Source organism: Dipteris shenzhenensis, chromosome 12 (genome assembly GCF_047967505.1).
Source record: "Dipteris shenzhenensis isolate YYH24624 ecotype China chromosome 12, Dip_SZ_1.0, whole genome shotgun sequence".
Taxonomy (NCBI): Eukaryota; Viridiplantae; Streptophyta; class Polypodiopsida; order Gleicheniales; family Dipteridaceae; genus Dipteris; species Dipteris shenzhenensis.
Window position 1 is genome coordinate 19,670,727 of NC_141607.1, and position 21,546 is coordinate 19,692,272.

The 21,546-nt window shown below is 45.6% G+C and overlaps 1 protein-coding gene across 1 annotated transcript in view; it reads right to left on the reverse strand.

The window, feature by feature from the left end:
- Positions 1-21,546, reverse strand: part of LOC147895950 (E3 ubiquitin-protein ligase APD2-like) — a 77,669-nt gene that overhangs the window by 15,112 nt on the left and 41,011 nt on the right. The window contains exons 8-9 of the mRNA XM_087382632.1: positions 19,951-20,065; positions 19,539-19,824 (exon numbers count right to left, since the gene is read on the reverse strand). Coding sequence (XP_087238758.1) covers positions 19,539-19,824; positions 19,951-20,065 — 401 coding nt within the window. The remainder of the gene's footprint in view (positions 1-19,538; positions 19,825-19,950; positions 20,066-21,546) is intronic.

Here is a 21,546-nt window from a genome sequence, read left to right on the forward strand (position 1 = left end):
TTCGGTCATGGCACGTTGATCCCAGGCCGTGCCCTTTGGGTAGGCCTGGAACTGGAGGGTTCCAGAGTAGGAATCCTCAACATTTATGCTCCCACAGACCTCCGTTGCAGAGCCACCTTCTGGAGGACACTTACAGGGATTCTCCCAGACATGGATTCCTGGATTGTTGGAGGTGACTTCAACAATCTGGAGACCTTGGAGGACCAGCACGGCAGAGGACCGGAGTTTATAGGTATGTCTCAGGCAGAGCAGCCCGCTTGGGACTCTTTTATCTTTGCGACAGGAGGTAGGGACAGTTGGAGAGACCCGTCCTTCCGGCGTTGGCACAGGAGCTTGGACTTCTCGTGGGGCTTCCGCAGGGAAGGAGGCAGACTCCTGGAGAGGCTGGATAGATTTTATGTTAGTGATTGGGCCATCAGCAGAGGCGGTCAGGCGGGCATAGTTCCAGGGACGACACTTTCCGACCATGCGCCTGTGCTCTTATCATTAGACTCGGCAGTTCAGGCCCTTCCCCCTGCTCATGCCGGATTCCCGACTCCATTTTCTCGAGGGTGGACGTGCGCAGCAGTATATGCAGTCTATGGGACAGAGATTGGGGTGAGTGTGTGGATCTGGTTGATTTGGTGGCATAGGCTTTGCAGGAGTCCAGCCAGATTTGCCAGCTCGCAGCCCTACAGGTTCGACAGGAATGGTGGGGTAGAGAGAGAGCTCTTCGAAGGGACCTCGCCTCCATCCAGCGACTCCAGCAGGCAGCCCTGGGCTCGGAGGAGCTTCGGATCCAGGCCCTTCGAGCCAGAGCCCTTCTTGAGGAGACCCTACAGTGCCGTTCAGAGTTTTCCTATCACGCCTCTCTCTCCTTCTGGGCTCGGAAGGGTGACCGGATGTGCAGGGAGTTCTTTAGGACGCATGGCCAGAGAGCAACAGGTGACCAGCTTCGGAGTCTCAGGACAGCGGAGGGGCACATCGCGGATCCGGGTGAGGTCTTGGGGTTGGCTACCGACTTCTACAGGACCCTTTTCCAGCAGGAGCCGCTTGCCCCTCGCACTCGACGCTCCCGTGAGGAGGTGTGGAGGCACACTCCACTAGCCCAGCATGCAGGCGACGTTGTTGGCACCGTTCACCACGGATGAGATGTTGGAGGCCTTGATGGCCATCGACGGGCAAAAATGCCCGGGTGAGGATGGGCTATCCCGGGCATTCTTCACCTCCTTCTGGGATCAGATCCATCAACCCCTCCTAGCAACTTTTCAGAGGATTTTCAGCAGCGGTTATATGCCAGAGAGCCTCTCCTCGGGACTGATTTGCCTCATCCCGAAGGGAGGAGATAGACAGGAGATCCGTCAGTGGCGCCCGATCACCCTCCTTACCACTGCCTACAAAATCCTTGCCAAGATGATCAGCGCCAGAGTTCGGCCTCTACTTCTAGACCTCATTCATGACACTCAGACAGGCTTTGTCCAGGATCGCAGTATCCTGGATAATGTCTTCACCTTCTCAGAGGCGGCGGAGTGGGCTCAGCACAGTGGATCACACCTAGCCATCCTACTTCTCGACTTTGAGAAGGCCTACGATCGAGTGGACTGGTCCTTTCTGGAGGGGACTCTGAAGCGACTAGGTTTCCCAGCAGGATGGATTCAGGGTATTTCAGCGTTGTACAGGACAGCTTCTAGCAGGGTCATCATTGGCAGCAGGATGGGTGAGTGTTTTAGTTTGGAGAGATCAGTGCGTCAAGGCTGCCCCCTTGCTCCTTACCTGTTTCTCTTCTTCGCTGAGGCTATGACATACTACCTTCGGGCGAGGTCTACTGGGATCAGGGGTGTTCGCCTTCCACTCCGGGAGGACACAGAGCTCCTGGACTCGGAGTACGCGGATGACACAGCCCTGTATGTCCAGGACGATGAGATGATGCTGGAGAGGGTGAGGATGGCCCTAAAGGTCTTCTGTTCGGCTGCTGGTGCGAAAATCAACTGGAACAAATCAGTTGGTTTTCTCACAGACCCCGGGGCGTGCTCTCAGTGGGGGAGGTTTGGTTTTCAGGTCGGCCTGCATATCGCGCCAGCTCAGCAGTTTCTCCCGGTGCTAGATTCCATTCGACGAAAGCTGGCTTTCTGGAGCACTGCTAAGCTCTCCCTTGCAGGTCGTGCCCTGGTAGTCAACCAGGTCCTCCTAGCCACGGCTTGGTATGTGGCTTCCTGTTGGTGTTTCTCGAGATCCAGCGTGGCACAGCTTAGGAGGTTGGTTCGGAACTTCCTTTGGTCCGGGGAGGATGGCCTCAGAGATACAAGAGCTAGGGTTGCTTGGCAGACAGTCATTCTTCCGCAGGCTGAGGGTGGCCTGGGGGTCATCGATCCAGAGCTTCAGAGTCAGGCCCTGTTAGGCAAGCTAGTCATCCGCGGTTTGACCCCGGGGGGGCAGACGTGGAAGATGTTACTTCAGCAGGGGGTCGGATCTTGTGTCCCGTGCCGAGGTGGAGAGTGGCTTCCGTCCCTCAGGTGGATCTTCACTTCCGCCCCGCTCACTCAGCCCCGCACCCCACTCGTTCGTAGCCTCCTCATGGTTTGGAGGCGGCTCCGCCTCAATCTCATTCATTCCCCTCCTAGCTGTCAGGAGGAGATCGATCGCCAGCCGCTTATCTCGAATGATCAGGTCAGAGATGCCGAGGGCCTTCACTTGGGGGAGAGATCACACATCAAGTGGGATGGCTGGATGCGGGGCCCAGCCCGGTCCCTTCGAGTTTGGAGGGACACTTACAGACATTTGGAGACGGCTGATCTCGCAGACGCATCTGGAGGTGCCCGTGGAGCCCAGGCGAGACGTACGGAGACCAACGGCGCGATCCCAGCTGATTGGTTGGTTCCACCTGAGCTTCAGATCCTCATGCCTGGTGATGACCGTTGGCTGGGACAGTTCACCCCCCGTGGCATCCCACTGGTGGTCGCAGGACGTATGGACGACTCCTCTGTTTCCTTCTTCGCGGTTATGGGGGATGGACGGCTCAGGAGAGAGGATGCGCTCATCGACCCCCTACTCCCATGGCAGAGGGTTCGGGTCGTAGGCCTCATGGGGAAGGTCTGGCGGACCGATCCTAGCATAGAGCAGGATCAGCTGCAGCTTTGGCGACTCTGGCTCTAAGAGGGGCGGGCCTTGTCAGAGCTTGATTGGGATCCAGGAGAGTGGAGATGGCCAGAGATTGTGACAAGTCAGGGGCCGACCTCTTTCTTTGCCTACAGCACGACATTGGGCAGGCGAGTTCTTGGGAGGATGCAGAGCCGCCCTCCCACCCAGTGGCCCAGCTGGTATGCATAGGGTATTTCCAGGTTCTTTTTGCAGGCCTTCTGGAAGGCCTTGTGGGAGAGCTGGCGGCAGCGGAAGATCTCCTACTTCCTGTGGCTTCTTGCCCACAGAGGTCTTCCAGTGGGGAGCTAGTTGCGGCAGATAGGCCAGGACGGATGTTGTCAAATCTATCATGAGGATGAGGAGTCACCAAAACACTGCCTGTGGCGTTGAACTCGCGCCCAGGAAGTGTGGAGGTGGACTTTCGGGATTCTTACTCGCGCAGCACCGGAGCTAGGATTGATCACTTGGGGCGCGTTCTGTTGGTGCAGCACCGCACCTGGTTTTCATCACTTATTCGAGGCATGTCAACAGAACCCCACATTCCTTATCACACAGGGGACGTGGGGGCCGCTCGAGAGTATCCCGCAGCACCTAGCAGAGGCTGATACAGGAGCTCAGGAGAGGCAGCCAGTCTGGGATATTATTAGCAGCATCGCAGGATGGCACATTTGGACCTCGCGCTGCGCGCAGATCCTCGGTGGCACCTCCTTATCGACTGCCCAGATCATGACTGATATTTGGAGCGAAATTATTCATACCCTCAGAGGCCAGTGGGACCAGATACAGGGGGACTCCCGGGCTGGTCGGGAGAAGCGGAGATGCTTCCTCCGGGTTTGGGACACACAGGGCCTCTTCTTCGAGCAGACTTTGCAGGGCCTTTGGTGGCGCTACTCACCACCTCTCTTGCTGTTCATTCACACTCGCCTTATCCCTCCGTGAGAGAGGGCTTTACTTTTTTGTTACCTTTTTGGGCTGCGTCCGATTTGTGAACGCAGCCCGTCAGCTACAATGCTGACCTCTTGTATCTTGTTCTCGAAGTAATATAATTAGCACTGTTTTTTCGGCAAAAAAAATGTATGTTGCCTCAATGACACATATGCTCTAAAATTTGGTTGATTCTTTCCGTCTGACCATCCGTTTCTGGATGATCCCCACTACTCATTTCCAACTCAGTCTTTAGTGTCTCAAACACCGCAATCCAAAAATGACCGGTAAATTTGACATCTCTGTCTAACACTATGGATTTGGGTAATCCATGCAAACGAAATATATCTCTAATAAACAAATCCGCCACTTGCGGGGCACTAACAAACTCTCTAGTTGGAATGAAGTGAGCCATCTTGGTAAGACGATCAACCACCACAAGGATAGAATCATATCCACCTTGTGTCGTAGGCAGACCTACAATAAAGTCCCTCCCACCTACCTAGTGGTATCTCCAAGGACTGTAAAAGTCCGGGTGGCTTCACCCGTTCTGCCTTACTTACCTGACATGAAAAACAACGTGTCACATATTCATGAATATGCTTTTTCATCTTTGGCCAAAAGAAATCTCGCTTCACGAGATCATATGTCTTCTCGACTCCTGGATGTCCCGCACATGGGCTGTCATGGCATTGTCGAATGACTCTTTGTCTGAGATCATTCTGATTAGGTGCTACCACCTGGCCATTTCTTTTCAGCATACCATCCCTTATGGCATATCTTGCATAAGTTTGGCCTTTTCTGGATGCCAGGTCATCCTTTTTCCCAGGTTTGAATACATGAGCCTTAGGCCAAAGGCTCTGGACGAACTTGTCCACCTTTTGAGTTTCTCTAATCTCGATCATTAGAGCACTCTCTAATACCGTGAAACTCATGTTATGCATAATACGTGACAACGCATCAACAACTTTATTATCCTTCCCTCTTCAGTACCGAATCATCAAGTTAAACTCCTACATGAGTTCTGCCCACCTAGCTTGGCAACCTCTTAAGTCAGGTTGTTTACAAAAATGTTTCAGAGTATCATTATCAAGATGAACATAAAACTCTGACCCATACAAATAATGTCTCCATGTTTTCAAAGCATGGACGACAGCATACAACTCTAATTTATGAGTTGGCCAATTTCGTTGAGAGGGAGAAAGCTCCTTGCTTTCAAAGGCTACTGGCCTTCCCTCTTGGAGAAGAACTGCTCCTACCGCAATGCCACTTGCATCGGTTTCAAGGAAAAACAGTTTCTGGGGATCAACTATTTTTAACACCGGTCCTGAGACCACAGCTTGTTTTATGGTGTTAAAACTTTCTTGTTGATTCTGTCCCCATATAAAAGATACTTTATCTGAGGTCAGATCAGTCAATGGCGATACTATTTCAGAATATCCTTTGATATGCCTTCGATAAAATTGGACAAATCCCAAGAATGATCGCAAAGCGGTCAAACTCTGAGGGATTGGCCAAGTCAAAATCGCAGCCACTTTCTTTGGATCCATTTCTACCTCCTCAGGAGTAATTATGAATCCTAAATATTCAAGTCTTACCATAGATAGTATAGTTTTCTTTTTATTTACATAAAGACTGGCTTTCCTCAAAGTATTGAACACTATCCATAAGTGTTCATGATGCTCAGCAATACTTTTACTGAATACCAGAATATCGTCAATAAAGTGTACTACAAACTTTTCGATATATGGACATACTAAATCGTTCATAAGCATGACGAATGTAGCTCGAGCATTGGTAAGTCCAAAGGGCATTACCAAAAACTCATAATGTCCAAACTTGCTTCTAAAGGAGGTTTTATGCACATCCTCAGCCCTAATACGGATCTGATGGTAGCCACATTTAAGATCTATCTTACTAAAAAGTACGGCCCCATGTAATGCATCTAGCAAATCATCGATCCGAGCAATCGGATACCCGTGCTTATTAGTGATATTATTCAATGCTCTATAATCTATACAGAGGCAAAAAGTATCATCTTACTACTTCTTTAATATCACTGGTGAAGCAAAAGGTAAGAAACTTGGTTGAATCTGCCCCAACTTGAGATATTCTTTCAGTTGTCTTCGCACCTCCGCCTCTTCAGTAAAACTCAACCTATAGGGAGCTCTATTTACAGGTTCTGCTCCCAGGATTAGTTTAATCTTATGCTAAACATTCCGCTCTGGAGGTAACCCATAAGGTAGCTCATCCCTAAAACAATCAGAGAACTCCTCTGCTCTTTGATCAGTCAGCTTGGCCATCTCTCCATTTTGAGCAACATCAGTACTAGCCGAAGAATCATTAATCGGCTCTACCAATACTGTATAAAAGAATTTCCATTACGGAAACCAATGGTCCTTGAGATATATCCTTTTCACCTCGTAAGACATACAGCACATCATTCATCTTGAATTGATAAATGTGCTTTTTTCAATCTATGGCTGGATTCTTCCTAGAATGCCAAGCCTTGCCCAGAGCTATGTCTGCATGAGCAAGCTTAGTCATTTCAAAATCCAGCTTCTCAGCATAGTCCTGAATTCGAAGCTCCAACTGGATAACCCTTTGGTCCCATACTTCAGTTGAACTTCCATGTGCCATTCTAACTATATATGCATAGTCAGATGGGCTAGTCTTTAGTTTCAGCCTCTTTACAAGCTTGGAGTTAATTACATTGTGCGTTGACGCTGAGTCAAACAACACAATGACATCATGATTAGCTACTTGCCCTTTCATCTTAATTAACTCCGTATCATTAAAGGCTGTATACCTCATTGCTGCGGGCTTTGACAAGATATTATCAGGTGCACTAGTTACTAACTTAGCAACATACACACATAAGAAAACAGGTACTGACCTTTGAGAAGATCCCACTGGCTGAATCTGCATCTGTTTTGCTCTGGGGCTTCCCTCCATTTCCACATCGCATTCTGAGACCACCATCTCAGCCATCCGACGATCCTTGTTTCGTGGACAATCTTTTCACTGATGAGGCTGAAGGCAACCAAAACACAAGCCTTCTCTCCTCGCTTTTTCCCTTCGCTCTAGGTTCAAAGAAGACTTCGACCAAGCCCGAGCTGCCATTGGTGTTACTTTTCTTTTCATTCCAATGGTGGTACTTGATTTAGGAGTCTCAACTTGTTTCGCCTGCTTGGCTTGACCACTAGGCTGTGAGGCACTCCCTTTGCTAATCCACTTCTTCTTAAACCCAGTTTTCTTCCGGTACCCATACTGAGTCCCAACCTGTGAGTCCCAACCTACAGAAACCCACTTGGTCTGTTCCCTTTTACATCCTCATAGTTCAGGGCTATGACAATTGCTTCATCTAGCGTGTTCACATACTTAGCCCGAAGTTCCATCTTGATTCGATCATTCAATCCAAAGATAAAATCTTTTACTTGGATTGACTGAGGTAGAGGTTCATCAACCTTCATTACACTTTCTCTGAACTTATCAGTGTATTCTGCCACTGATAAATTTCTCTGACGAAGGTTTCAATACTGATCCCAAGCTCGGAATGCTTCGTCAGGAGGTAAGAAGTGTTTTCTAAACTCTTTTTTAAACCCCTCCCAAGTAGTGGATGCCAATCCATCTTTCTGCTGTTTTATCCACCACCTATCTGCTGCCTCATTAAACATATGGGTGGCCTCGCGGATTTTCTTCATATCATTCTTGATTTCACAAATGGCGAATGCCTCGTCCCATTTGTGTAACCAGGTCTCTATGATATCGGAACTATGGTCAGACATCCGACCAGAATACTTTTCTGGCCTATAATTGGCAATATTAGGCACCTTAGCCCTCCTAGGCTCAACCGTACGAAGACTAGACTCCAGTTCCATTGCAAATTTACCTTTCTCCTCACGAGATGGTCTAGCAGACATACTATGCACCATTTTCCTGAGCTCAGATTGCCCTACATTTGTTTGCAACTGCTGCGCTAAAATCTAATGCAAGGCATCCTCTAACGTTGCAATTATGCCAGATAGTGTAAGACCTACTGGGCGCGACACCTGCAGGATCGGCCGGACTCCCGACTCTACGGGATCCATCTTGGAAGCTTCTTCTTCTACTTCCATTTAGGTCAATAGGTGTGTGTGTGTGTGTGTGTTTTTTTTAATAAATAAAACACCGCTTGAAACTGTAATTACAATTCGAAAGTCCAACTTCCAAATTTACAGTTAACAAAGCATATATCACACTGTAACCAAAACCACTTTTCCCTATACTAGGGAAAACTCCTGCAATCCAAATTGACTTAAACACGGAGGCAAATAAACAAGCAAATACTCCAACAAAGCTTAGAAGGCATAGAGAGCTCCCTGGTTATATTTCTACTACATGAAGAGATTAACCAGTCCTTGTAAGCCACTTCAAATCTACATTTATAATCTGTCCTGAATGGATGATGTGGCTCTCTCTCTTTTTTTCTTCTTCTTCAAGGTCCAAAGAGCTTAAATGACGTGTCCCCTATCAATACCACCGTCCCAACGGTTGTCTGCTCTCGGGATCTCCTTCACCAAATTCCACCAGATACTATTGTGACCTTAGCCCCAAGCTAAACTGTTTCACGCTCCAAGATAGCGCCCGTAAATAAACGTAATTAACAACTACACCAAAGTGATCAATTCGATGACGAGGAAGACTATTCTATGTGACGATTTTACTCACGGACTTCGCACATCAATTGACCCACGATACGAACGCCAGCCAATCCTTATAATGTTCCGTCTGAGTCTTTAGTACTAACCAAATTCCTCACGCGATGCCAAGGAGTACCAAACCGTGACCAACGCGTGCGCCATCCTGATATCCTGTGAATTAATTATTCGAGCTTCGAGGTTAACAATGTTCTCCCTGGTTCTTTGAATTGCGATGACGTCCGTGAACAATTAATGCCCTAGATATCACAACAGCTAGTTCCGTGACCACACAGTAGCTCTCGTCGTGCACTGCCCATCAACGCTACCCAAACTGACGAACTGCCAAATTACGGTCTGTGTAGACGACTTTGGGCTCCGTATTGTCTGTCGTCATACGCCCATGTGCAAAATGGGTCTCCAACGAACGTGTAGCTGAGCCACATCAGGAACAACTTGATCGCTCGCACCCAGCATCGATAACGTTGAAGGACCTCCACGTAACGTAGATATCAAAAGCCAGAGTTCCAAATCCTACGACAGCATCTCCCACAAGATTGCGCAGCTAATCCCTCGATCCCGACTGGAAATCACTGGCAATCCTTCCTTAATTCGACAAGATCTCAAATCTGGGCTCTGATACCAAATATTACACAAAAACATGTTTGCTCCTAGCTTGTTATGTCGAATCACAGACGCTGACACATCGATTATCCTCCCCCCCGATCTCAGTGGTCATAAGCTTTCTAACTCAAAATTTTCGTTCAAGCTCTTGCTTACTAAATCTCCACCAAGCCCCAAAATTCCCTAGATCTAGTATGCCACATGTCTTCATTCTAAGGTCCCTCCTTAATGCATCATTTACCCCTCTCTTGGGATATCATTCAAACCATTTGCCCCTAGGCACATTTCATGCATTTAGGTCCCTTAGCCTTAGATCCACCTAGTCTAGTGCCATGTCACCCTCACCAAGGACCTTGACCTTTCTTCCTTTTTTATCATTTACATGAAGCCCAAACAAATATAATACAAACATTGATCCTTTAAAGGAAAATGTCGACTGACCCTTCCGAGGTCATGTTACCTCGACTTGAGCGTAACACCATGCTTATGGGCTATACCTTTTGGCACAATGCTCAATCTTCATATCAGGCACGCTTAGATAGATGGTATCGGGTTGATCCGCAGAATCCTAATGCCTTCACTTGTCAACTTTGGATTGACCATGCTTTCACATATTCTGATCATGCTCCTCTTTGGCTGAGGCTCTCTTGGCATGACCTTCCAGATGATCAATTGACTTGCAGACGCCTTATGCTGATAAATAATGGTTACCTTGACCATGCTGATTTTAAAGCCATGGTTTCTGATGCCATTCAGCCTCATTCTCATCAGATGCACATTGATGTGGATTATCCATGGCAGGCTTTTGTTGCAAGAATGCTGCTGGTCGGCCCAGCCCCTTGTTGGCCGACTAGGGGGCTGGGGGCTATTTATAGGCCCCCCCCACTTGAGCATTTCATCACACATTCCAGGCCCTGGCAAAGGAGCAAAGCCAGCCCAGTCTTGCATGTGTGGGCAAGGTAGTGGAGCAGTTCATCCACTCCCTTGTGCTCCCTTCACTTGGTTGTTGAGCTGTGTGTTCCGAGCTCTCGAGAAGCCCATTGTTTCTGAGGTTTTCCCCGAGTTGTAGCGGGGTTTTCTCTAGAGATCACTTGCATTTCTCTTGTGCCTTTCTCTCCTTCTCAGTGTGGTGTGTGTGTGAGGCATGCTATCTCTCTCTCTCTTCCGTTCATTTCCTCTGCACTTCTCACATGGTATCAAAGCCCCAGTTGGCTTGAGACCCAAGGGGCGGAAGGAGTGGTGAGCCAACACATAGAGAGGAGGATTAGGGTACTGCTCAGAGGTGTCTTTGAGGAGAAGCGTGTGCGAGGAGTGGACTGTTCGGGTGACCAGCAAAGGGTGACTTTGAAGGGTGTTTTCAGATCAGAGAGGAGTTTCCCGAGGGATGGAAATCGAGGTGTCAAGGTACATTGGGCTGTCAGCCCCCTCATCCTCATGTTCAAGCTTCCCTTTCCTTCAATCCTCAGTTCCTTCCATCCCATCCACCTTCTCTTTCAGTTCCTCATTCTCTACAAGGGAGACCGTGAAGCATGCCAAATACACTTGCCAGAGTTTGATTGAACTCAGTCATCTTCGGCCTTTGTCTTCAGAAGAAAGCATGCTATTATGTTAGGCTAAATTTTATCTCGAATCTAATGATCAAAGAAAGCTTGCTAAATGGGAGACCCGATCTCGGCAAATGGCTTTTTTGGATAAAGGTTGCTCTTCCAAGCAATTCTTTAAAAGTTTGCATTACAAAAGACAAGCTGCTAATATTTGTTGCATCCGGATGCCTCATGGTTCTTGGTCCTCATCTCGCTAAGAGCTTGCGGCTTTTTGTGTGCAGCACTTTTCATCTCATTTTGGGCATGTGGATATTATTTCTCCTCAGGTTGTGTCTGCCCGCCAGCTTCTTTTGCAACATGTCCATCCCATTCTCCCTGATGCTCAAGCTTTGGAATTGGAAATTCCTTTCACTGAAGAGAATTTTCAGATGCTCTTAAATCCTGTGGCAAATGGAAATCTCCAGGATGGGATGGTCTCACAGTGGAATTTTTTCTTGCCTTCTGGGATATCCTCAAGCCTACTTTGCTGCAAATGGTTAATTCACCATGGGAAAATCAGCAAATGCCTATGTCATGTAAAAAAGAACTTGTCAAGCTCCTTACAAAAAAGCAGCTATGTGATTCACTCATTGATTGGAGACCAATAACGCTCATGCCAGCCATTTACAAGATCATAGCCAAAATGGTTGTTGATCGTATTAAAGGTTATTTGCATGATGGGCTGCATCCTTCGCAATATGGCTTCGTTCCCCATAGGCATATCACAGATAATATTGCCAATGCTTATATTGGGATTGAATATGCCAAATATGCACAACAGAATGCTTTGCTCTTATAGGTGGATATTGCAAAAGCCTTTGATACACGATGGAAATTCATCTCGCAAACAATGCGAGCTTTGGGGTTTGGAACAAAATGCAGCAAATTATTTATTGGCTTTACAGGGACAGCAATGCAGCCTACATTCTTTCTAGAGATCTCTCTAATGAGTGAGCTCTTCGTTGTTCAGTCCGTCAGGGATATCCCCTTAGTGCTTTATTGTATGCCATTGCTACCCATTCTATGCTGCAATATATTGATCATCTCGTGGCTACAGGCTCCCTTCATGGTTTGGAATTGGATGAAAGTCGCAGCATGGTTGCTCAAGCCTATGCTGATGATTCTTTCTTTACCCTGAATAATATGCAAAATGATCTTTCTGCTTTGATGCAGGCTCTCTCTGTTTATGGTTTGGCAGCTCGTCTTCATGTAAATTTTCAAAAGTCCAAGCTGCTCCCATTGCATTCTAAATACTGGCATAGTCTTTTGTGGCCCGGGGAAATCATTCCACCCACTCAAATTATTCGTCATCTTGGTTACCCTTTGGGGTGGGGTCTCACATGTCGTCAACAAATTGATTGGGTGATGGTCAAGCTTCAGAAAAAGCTAGAGTATTGGAAATTGGCAACTTGGCCTTTGCATGTTCGGCTTCGAATAGTGCAGCCCATCCTTGTGGCTTATATTCAATTTTATTTGCCATTGATCCTGTTCACCAAGGCAAATCTTACTTCTTTCACATCTGCCATTATGGAAATCATCTGGCATTCCAAACATGGCAAAAAGAGTCTCAGGATGCTTTCAGTGCATCAACTTTGTTCTCCTAAGATGCATGGTGGTTTGGACATCACGAATATCCAGGTGCACATCCTTGCTCACAGGGGGAAAATGTTGCTACAATTTCTACAAGGTGATCAGCCTAACGTGATCAGCCTTGGGCTCTTATGATTAGATCTCTAGTCACACATATCAGTATTTCTGCCTTCGGTCACTGGCAAATCAATTATTGGGATTTCTTATTTGGTCGCATCAATGGCACTTTGCCTGGCTGCCCTTTGGTCTCCAGGTTGCTTCTTGATTGGAAGCATGTCCTCTCTCATCTGGAATGGCATGGTCGATAGTCTTTGCTAGGTAATTCTTTGCGAGCTGAAAGCATTCACTGGTCGACAGTTTTTCAGCCTCCACTGGCTTTACATGAACCTCGCCGTTCTTACTTTGCTTCTTTTAAGGGCATCACTTCTGTTGCTGATGTTATTCATGATGATGGCTCTATGCTACCTTTTTCTCTGGCAGCTACACGGTATGGCTTGGGTTCTCATTATCGTGCTTTGTGGCAACAGATTGTTTGTATGCTTTCACCTTTTGTTCCGATTCCTCCTTTGGAAATTCAGGACAAATTGGAGGATTGGACTTTGACCTCCCCAATGTCCTCTTCTCACCCTTTGAGGCTATCTCAGATTAAGGTGCCTGCATTATATAAAATCTTTTTGCCTCAACCTTGGGTTTCAGAGAAAGGCAATTCTATTTGGCGAATGCATCGCCCAGCCAAGTGCTGGAGAAAGAGATTACGGCAGCTTTGGGCCTACAAAACTCCTCTTAGGCAACAGGTTTTCTTATGGCGAGTGCTTCTGGGCATTTTTCCATCTACATAGATGTCGGCTCGTAGACACATTGCTCCTACTCATTGCCACAGATGTTTGAGTTCTCAAGAGACTGTGCCTCATTTATTCTGTTTTTGTCCATGTTCTCGAGAGTTCATTGATCTTCTTCGGCAATGCCTGCGAGCAAGATTCCCAACTATTCCTTTTGGGAATCTTTCTGGCTCTTTGGTTTTCATCCACCTAGATTAGAGTTTCATCTTTTCTTTGTTTGGTTCGCTATTGGGCACTCTAGACTTTATGGACTAACAGAAATTGTTAAGTCTTTAGTGATCCTATATTTTTCTTGTTTGGCTTTTTTAGGCATTCTCTGCAGCAATCCTTCTTTAATTGCTTGCAAACGCGCTGCATAGATCATGATGTATATCTCGCATACACTGAGATTTTCAGCTAATGTAATTTCCGCTGCCTCGTTTTGAGGTCACTACTCTTGTAATATAATCAATCAAAAGTTTTCACTAAAAAAAATAAGTGTGTGGTGGCGCGGGTGGAGAGAGCTTGCCAGCAACCATGGCAACCTACAGCTGTCTCTAGGGTTTTCTGGCCCGTGCACCCCTCCTGAGGTGTTCAAGCTTGCCCAAAATCCTTCACAACTTCATGTTGGCGCGACAAACGACACTTTCCTGCACCTCTATATTTCTGTACGAGTCGTCCCAAGCAGGGCTTCGGCCTGCTTGCAGCAGTAAAGCCTCGAGATCAGTTCTTCTGCCACGACCATCTCCTTGGAGTTGCTGCTGCTGATGTGCTGTCCGTACATGATTTCCTGCAGTCCCCTCATCTTTTGTGCTGCCATCCAACAGACCTATCTGCTGGCACAAGCCTCTTTGAAGCTTGAACTGCTACTCTCCAACCACCTCTCCCCTATTTCGTCGCCATCTTTCCTGGCTTTTCACCTTCATTCACAGGATGTGTGCGTGGTTTTGTGTGTGTGTGTGTGTGTGTGTGTGCATTGATGGAAGCTTGTAGACTTTGATGGAGGTCAAAACAGGCAGAGGTATAGGACGAGATTCATCAATATGCTAATACTCTATGGCATATCAGGCAGCCCCTTTCATGGTGGCGGAAGAATCTCCGACTATTATGGAGGTGTAAAATGCCTTTGAAACAAAGACTCTTTCTTTGGAGATGTATGACCGGCACATTGTCAGTGGGAATCACACTTGCCAAACGTCACATTGCACCACCCACCTGTTTACGGTGTCACGCTCCTTCAGAGACTGTCCCTCATTTGCTTTGGTATTGCTCGTCTACTCGCAATCTCCTTGGGAAAATTTCAGATCTTCTTCGCCTCCGTTTCCCGAGTCATATATTTGGGAAACATTTTTGGCTATTTGGCAGATTTAGAAGGCCTTTATCTCAATACTCCCTCTTTCTCTCATGGGTGAGATATTGGGTGCTTTGGACAATCTGGGAAGAGCACAATTTGGCATACTTGGGCCGCCAGTTTCAAAAGTCATATGAATCTTTTAGAGCCTCATTGCGGCAATCTTTATATGATGCCTGCCATGAGGGTGATCTGCATGCATCTTGCACTGAGCTTTTCTTTTTATGCTTCTAATCTGTGGGATACTCTCCATTTTTTGGAGACTTTTCCTCTTGTAAAGTTATGACAATATAAATACACTGCACTGGATTTTACAAAAAAAAAAGTGTGTGTGTGTGCATTGAGCTGCAAATTACTTTTCGCTTCCCTCCTGGTTGCCATTCTTTTTCTCTTTCCTCACCTGTGCAAAACACGTTTCTTTTAGGGCTTTTTTTCTTTGCTCTGTATAAGCCTGCCTTTTCATATCTGGAACTCTGTAAACCTCTCTTTTATGGGGCTGTTTTTTTCTTCTGTGTGGGTCTCTCTCTCTCTCTCTCTCTCTCTCTCTCTCTATTACTATTTCCCTTGTCTCAGTTTTCAGCTCAGCTTGTGGGGGGGTTTGATTGTGCTCAAATGGCTAATCCTCAGTTTGATAAGACTTATAACAAAGAAAGAAAGCCAAAGAAAAAGCTGAAGCATGCTATGGGTCAGGATGACCTAGCTCATGTCTCGTATGAGGCACGACTAGTCTATGAAGTTATGCATGAGGGGTTTGAGGACACCCGCAAAGCCCACCCCTCAGGTGGGCATCACTGTTGAAGTGGATGCGATTCTTGATCACCTTCAGGAATATGCTAGAAACATGTTGCAAGTTGGTGTCTTGAATGTAAGAAGTTTGGGCATATGGCCTCAAAATACCCCCTGGCCTTACGTAAGATGCTGCTCCCGTGGATGCCCCTAGGACCTCTGCACTCAAAACTAAAATAAATAAACCAGCTCCTATGGTCCAAGACAAAGGCAAAGCTAAAGTCATTGCTACTACTGCTCGAACGCCCTCTGTTGTTCCACCCAAATCAAAGGAAAAAGCCTCAAATGAAGGTTGGCAAACCCCGAGGAAAACCAACTCAACTAGGAGGCCACTTCCACCTCGTACATGGACAGGCACATCTAGTGGGCACACTCCTACTGAAAATTTGGGTATGGGTATCACATGGGCTGCAGTGATGACTGCAAGCCGCACTCTGTTCCCAGAAGATGAAGCTGTTCTTTTATTGCCTGGCCCCCAAGATCATGCTTTAGATCCTGAAGTGGATATGTAGTCTTGATTACTCTTGGGAGTTTAATAGTAGGTACATACTTGTAAATCTGTAAATGTGTTGCCAAAACTATAATGCTTGACATATAATGTACACGGTTGTGTGATTTTTGCAAATGGAAGATGATATGGGCATATGTCAGATTGCAACCTCATATAGAGGCCTTGCAGGAGCATAACCAGCATGGTTATATAGGTCAGACAAGGCACTTTGCGGGATATGATATTTTCTATGCTGGTGAAAACTCCTTCTCTAGAGTAATGCTTCTTGTGAAACATGCCCTTCAGCCAGTTTTGGCTTTTAATGACTAGGTTGGTCATTGGATTATTGTGCATGTTAGGCTACACTTTCTAAGATGCAATGACCACGGGAAGGTTCACAAATGGAAACCAGGGCCAGGAAAAGGGCTTTAACTTATAAGGACTGCTTATAAGGACTGCTCCTCAAAGGAGATTTTTAAAAACTTGCATTATAAGAGGCAATTTGATAATATCTGCCGAGTTGAGAATTTGGATGGTACTTGGACCAATTCCAGAGCACAACTGGCTGAGGCTTGTGTTTCTCATTTTGCAAAACATTTTGGGCAACTTGATTCTCAATCAAAGGATATGATGACAGCTCAACAGGAGCTCCTTCAACATGTCAATCCAATTCTTTCTCCACAACAGGCTATGCAAATGCCATTTGACTTGTATTATTATATATGGTTAATTGTGCATACGAAACTAAACAAATTCCAACCAATTGGAAGAAAGGCTTGGTGAAATTATCCTCAAAAAGCTGGGAGATGGGAGACCCATTACTCTAAATCATGTCATCTACAAGCTGGTTGCTAAGATTAGGGTCAAAGGCATTCTGCATGATGGATTGCATCCTACTCAATATGGTTTTATTCTCTGCAGACATATTACTAGCAATATTACCAATGCCTATGTGGGGATAGAATATGCAAAGTACACTGAGCAAGATGTTATTTATTACAAGTGGATATTGCTAAAGCCTTTGACATGGTACAAAGGGATTTTATCTCACAAACCATGAAGGTTTTAGGATTTGGGAGGAAAGTGCAGGATCTAGCGAGACAGCAAGCTGTATCAAGACAGCACACTGTTGGCATTCTAGCAGGTGATATTACGGATTACTGGACTCTTTCTTGTTCAATACAATAGGCATGTCCTGTCAATGTTTTCTTTTATGCCATCAATACTCATCCCACAAGTGTCTTGCATGGTCTAGAGATACATGGCAGCAGACCCCTAATTGCACAGGCATATGCTGCAAATAACTTTTCAGAAATCCAAACTTCTTCCTCTGCATGAAAAAGCTTGGCATCACATCTTATGGCCACGGGACATAGTTTTGCCCACGCAGCTTCTACGTCATCTTGGCTACCCTTTGGGATGGTCTATCACTCGTCGTCAGCAAATGGACTCGGTGCTTGATATGCTTAAGAAGGAATTGGAATATTGGAAGTTGGCCATCTCGCCATTACATGTCCACTATCGTATAGTACAATCAATTCTAGTTGCATATATTCAGCTTTATTTGCCCTCGATGATGTTTGCCAAGTTGGACATCTCTTTTTTTATGTCTAATATCATGGAGCCTTTTTGGTGATTGCACTTTTTCCCAAAGGCTCTTAGGCTACTTTCGGTGGACCACCTTTGCTCACCTAAAATGCATGGGGGACTAAATATCCTGAATATTCATAATTCGTATGCATATTCTTGCTCATAAGGGAAAAACATGTTGCAGTTCATGCAAGGTGATTAGCCATGGATATTTGTGATGCGACAATTGATTTTACACTCGTCTTATGCAGCTTTTGGTGATTGACAGCCCTCCCAATGGGACTTTCTCTTGGGACACATTGATGGCAAAGTAAAGGGATGCCCTTTTGTCTCTTCTATGCTTTCTGATGGGAAGCGCATACTCTCCCATCTTAAATGGAATGGCAAGGATAATCTTGCAGGAAACTCCTTGCGTGCTGAGAGCCTTCATTGGTCGAAGCTATCTATGACTTTATGCCCTCAATACCTCATCCCCCTTGACGCTCTGATGATGAGGATGTTAGTGTTATGTAGACCATCATCATTCTGACATGACTATGTAGCATTTATCATTTTGCATTCTGCATTGGAGTGGATGCTCGTTTAGTAGCTCCACCCACACACCTTGTTTGTATCTGGATTTTTCATAGTCTCATAGACCCATCGGTCTTTTGAGGACTTTAATAAACTTTCTTTCTTTCTCCATTTTGCAGTTTGGTTCTTGTGGTGTGTGCGCTCTGTGTTTTTGTTCAATTTCCGCTGCACTCTCAGCAGCTTGCTTCCTGCTCCTCCTTGCACCAAATAGAAGACTTCACCTGTTGTCCTACTGCTGTTCATGTTCCTTCAGATGCATGGCCCAAGAATGGGCTTTAGTGTTCCCCAAAAGGATCTCCAGAGCAGGACTGTGATAAACACTTGAAAAGTTTGTCTTTATCTATCCAAAGATTTGCAAATGTTTGGTACAAATGTGTTTGGCAAACCAGTTTTCTTTTTGTCTCAATCGGATCTTGACTATGTCTCAAATTGTGAAATACCCTAACATGTCGCACCTTGATGATAATGATAGCAAAAGCATCATGCATCATGCCCATAGCACAAATTGAATACATTATGCAGATTGCATAATGCATTTGATAAAATTCAAGCCTAAAGGCTCTTAGAGGGGGTCGTGGGTTTTGGGCCCACGTTTGGAACAAGACACAGACATCCAAACATTAGAAAACGCTTGAAACTCCAAACATTGGCATTTTTCAGACGTTTGGATGTAACTATGATATCAGTTTTCAAACGTCTGGCATTTTTCAGACATATGGATGTGGTTATGATATCATATAAACCATCCCTTTTTTAAAACTCATATGTTGCATGCAATCCGTCTACTGGATCATACGCTCCTTGCATTGAAAAAAAAGAACGGAATATGCTGTCTGCTCTGCTGTGCCAAAATAAATAGACTTGTGAAGAATGTGATCCAATCTTTCACAAATCCTGTGTGTGTAACAAGTTTTATCTAAGGGCAACATTTGAAGGTTAAAAGATAATAAAGGTATCTCACGGCATGAAGCACTCCATCCCTAGTGGAAGTCTAGCCCTGTGACAATGAGAGATATAAGACACTAAAAACGATGAGAATTTGCAACTTGAGCCAAACATTCTATGAGGGACTCTGCAGCAGTCACTTGTCACTGTATAGCTCGTGTGCAAGCAACACTGTCCAAACATTGCATTGCTCCTACATCAGGTGAGCATCCCAATCCTCATGCTCCTATGGAGCCACATCTACGTATTCATCACTGATGAAATGGCCTCAGCCCATGTCCTCGGTCAGATTTTGAGCTTCTATAGCAGCTCCATGAATGCAATTTGTGCCCATACTTTTGAACATACTACCAAGCATTACAATAAAGAGGTCATGTCTGCAATGATGGAGTCTATTACGAAATATAGGTTCTACACTGACCAAAACATATATAACAAGAGGGGCAGGCCAGACCAGAAGACACTTACTTCATACTGCATGCATAGCATGTTGCACAGTGTCCACATGGATCAAAAAAGCAGCTTCTCTGCGCTTCAAAGCAGATTATGCAAAGAAACTCATCCGAAGTTTCATTTCCTTCCTCATCAAAATCTATGGGAAATTTTGCAGGTTTAGTAAATTTGTCTTCCACCTCATCAGAAGTAGTAAGGGGGGTTGCCTCTGTAACAGATTCTTGACTGTCCTCTGATTGACTGTCGCGAGAAGTTGGTCTACAGAACACCAGCAATATTAACATAAGGATTGCCATTGCCCCTGCAAAAAAAACAAACTTTAGTCTATTATGGAACGTTTTGGCCTTTTTTAACCCAAAAGAAACGGTGCTGCATTGAAAACATCAAACCAGCTCTGCACTCTCCACTGTGACAGATCATAGCTTACCCCAAAAAACAAGATATGTAATCCAGCGCTGCTCAAACGCAACATTCACACTCCAAGCATTGGCAGGTTGTTGCAGTAATCTCCCTTTTGGAAAAGTCTCTCCGTTCAAAGTCCCCTTCATAAGAGCAAAACAGACAGCGCTTAATCAACTAAACTATTTATTTCGTACTGAAACTTTTAAACTAGAAGACTAGCAGTATGCAGTAAAGACCGTTTCATTTTTCTCCCCCACAAAAATAAGAACCAATGATATGTCTCACATCAGCAGGACCAGACATAAAGGGAGCACATGACCACGAAAATGAGAACAGATGCAGGGCTACAAAATCAACAGTTCTACCCTCCAGGATGCAGCTCATATCACTCTGATGCTACGCTTCTTGCCATATGCTTGAAGTTCAAAGGCAGATTACTTGCTCCTTACCATGGTGGATTCAAACAGCTCTATGGGAAATCTACAGTATTTAAATTGCATTTTTCTTAACAAAACAAGAATTTTATGCAACTTGTACTTGTATACCACCTTATATATCCTGCACCCTATGAGCACATGGCTGCTAATCATCACCCACAACTTCAGATGATTCGCCCAAATACTCAGGGTGACACTAACTAGCACCTCCATGATTGACTCTAGAGGCATAAAGCCTCGTACATATTGCATGCAATCTTCCACATCTCTACCACCTCATATATCTGCTAACGAGCTAACACATGGCTCCTAAACATCACCGACAACTTCAGATGAGTAATCTCCTTCAATCCCCTTTCCATGTTGTGATCAAGGGAATCAGCACTAGGGGGGTGCTCAGTATAAAAGCGCTAAAAGGGGTACTCTAGGAGGGGACTCTCAGCTTGCCTTTCCCCCCTCCATCTCATTCCTATCTGTCCCTCTTCGTGTACTGTGCAGGCCGCTGTGGGGCTATCTGGAGCTGCACATGGAATAGCAACAAGCATTTTGTCTATTGGGACAATCTATTTGAGGTGATGTATGAATACAAATTTGTGAAACCTTCCACAAGGGCAGACATGTCCTTGAAAGACAGCAAGCAATAGATGGTCGGAGAAGAGGGAATCTCTTTTGTAATCGGCCAAAAAGAACATACAAGGAACCCTAGGCCAAGCAAAAGAAGTATGTATATAAACATCACAGTCATGTAGAAGCATTCAAGGCTCCACAAAAACAATCTACAAGGTTAAGGAGTAGCATATCAATTGGAGCTAGCACCCACCTCTAGGAGTTTTGATGTAGTCACCATGTCATTGCCGAAAGCACATGTAAGTCAGAATGAGCAAGTTTGCTCTGGGCTGCCACCTATGGATGATGAGGGAGACATCTCCACATCTGTGAGCAACTCATGTGCTTCAGGGATCAGGTTCTTTGTAAGAGAGTTTATGCAGAGGATATCGTCAAATGGAAGGGCCTATCGGAAGACAAAAAGCCCTCGCAGCCAGAGAGCATCATGCATGGGCACTCGCACTTTTTGTGCAGATTGGACAACCTTCACAGATTGAGATGTCTGTTTTTGGTTCAGCCACAACTTGTGGTGTTGAGGACAAATTTTCTTTTGGAAGGGATGGTTGTAAGGGATGGGA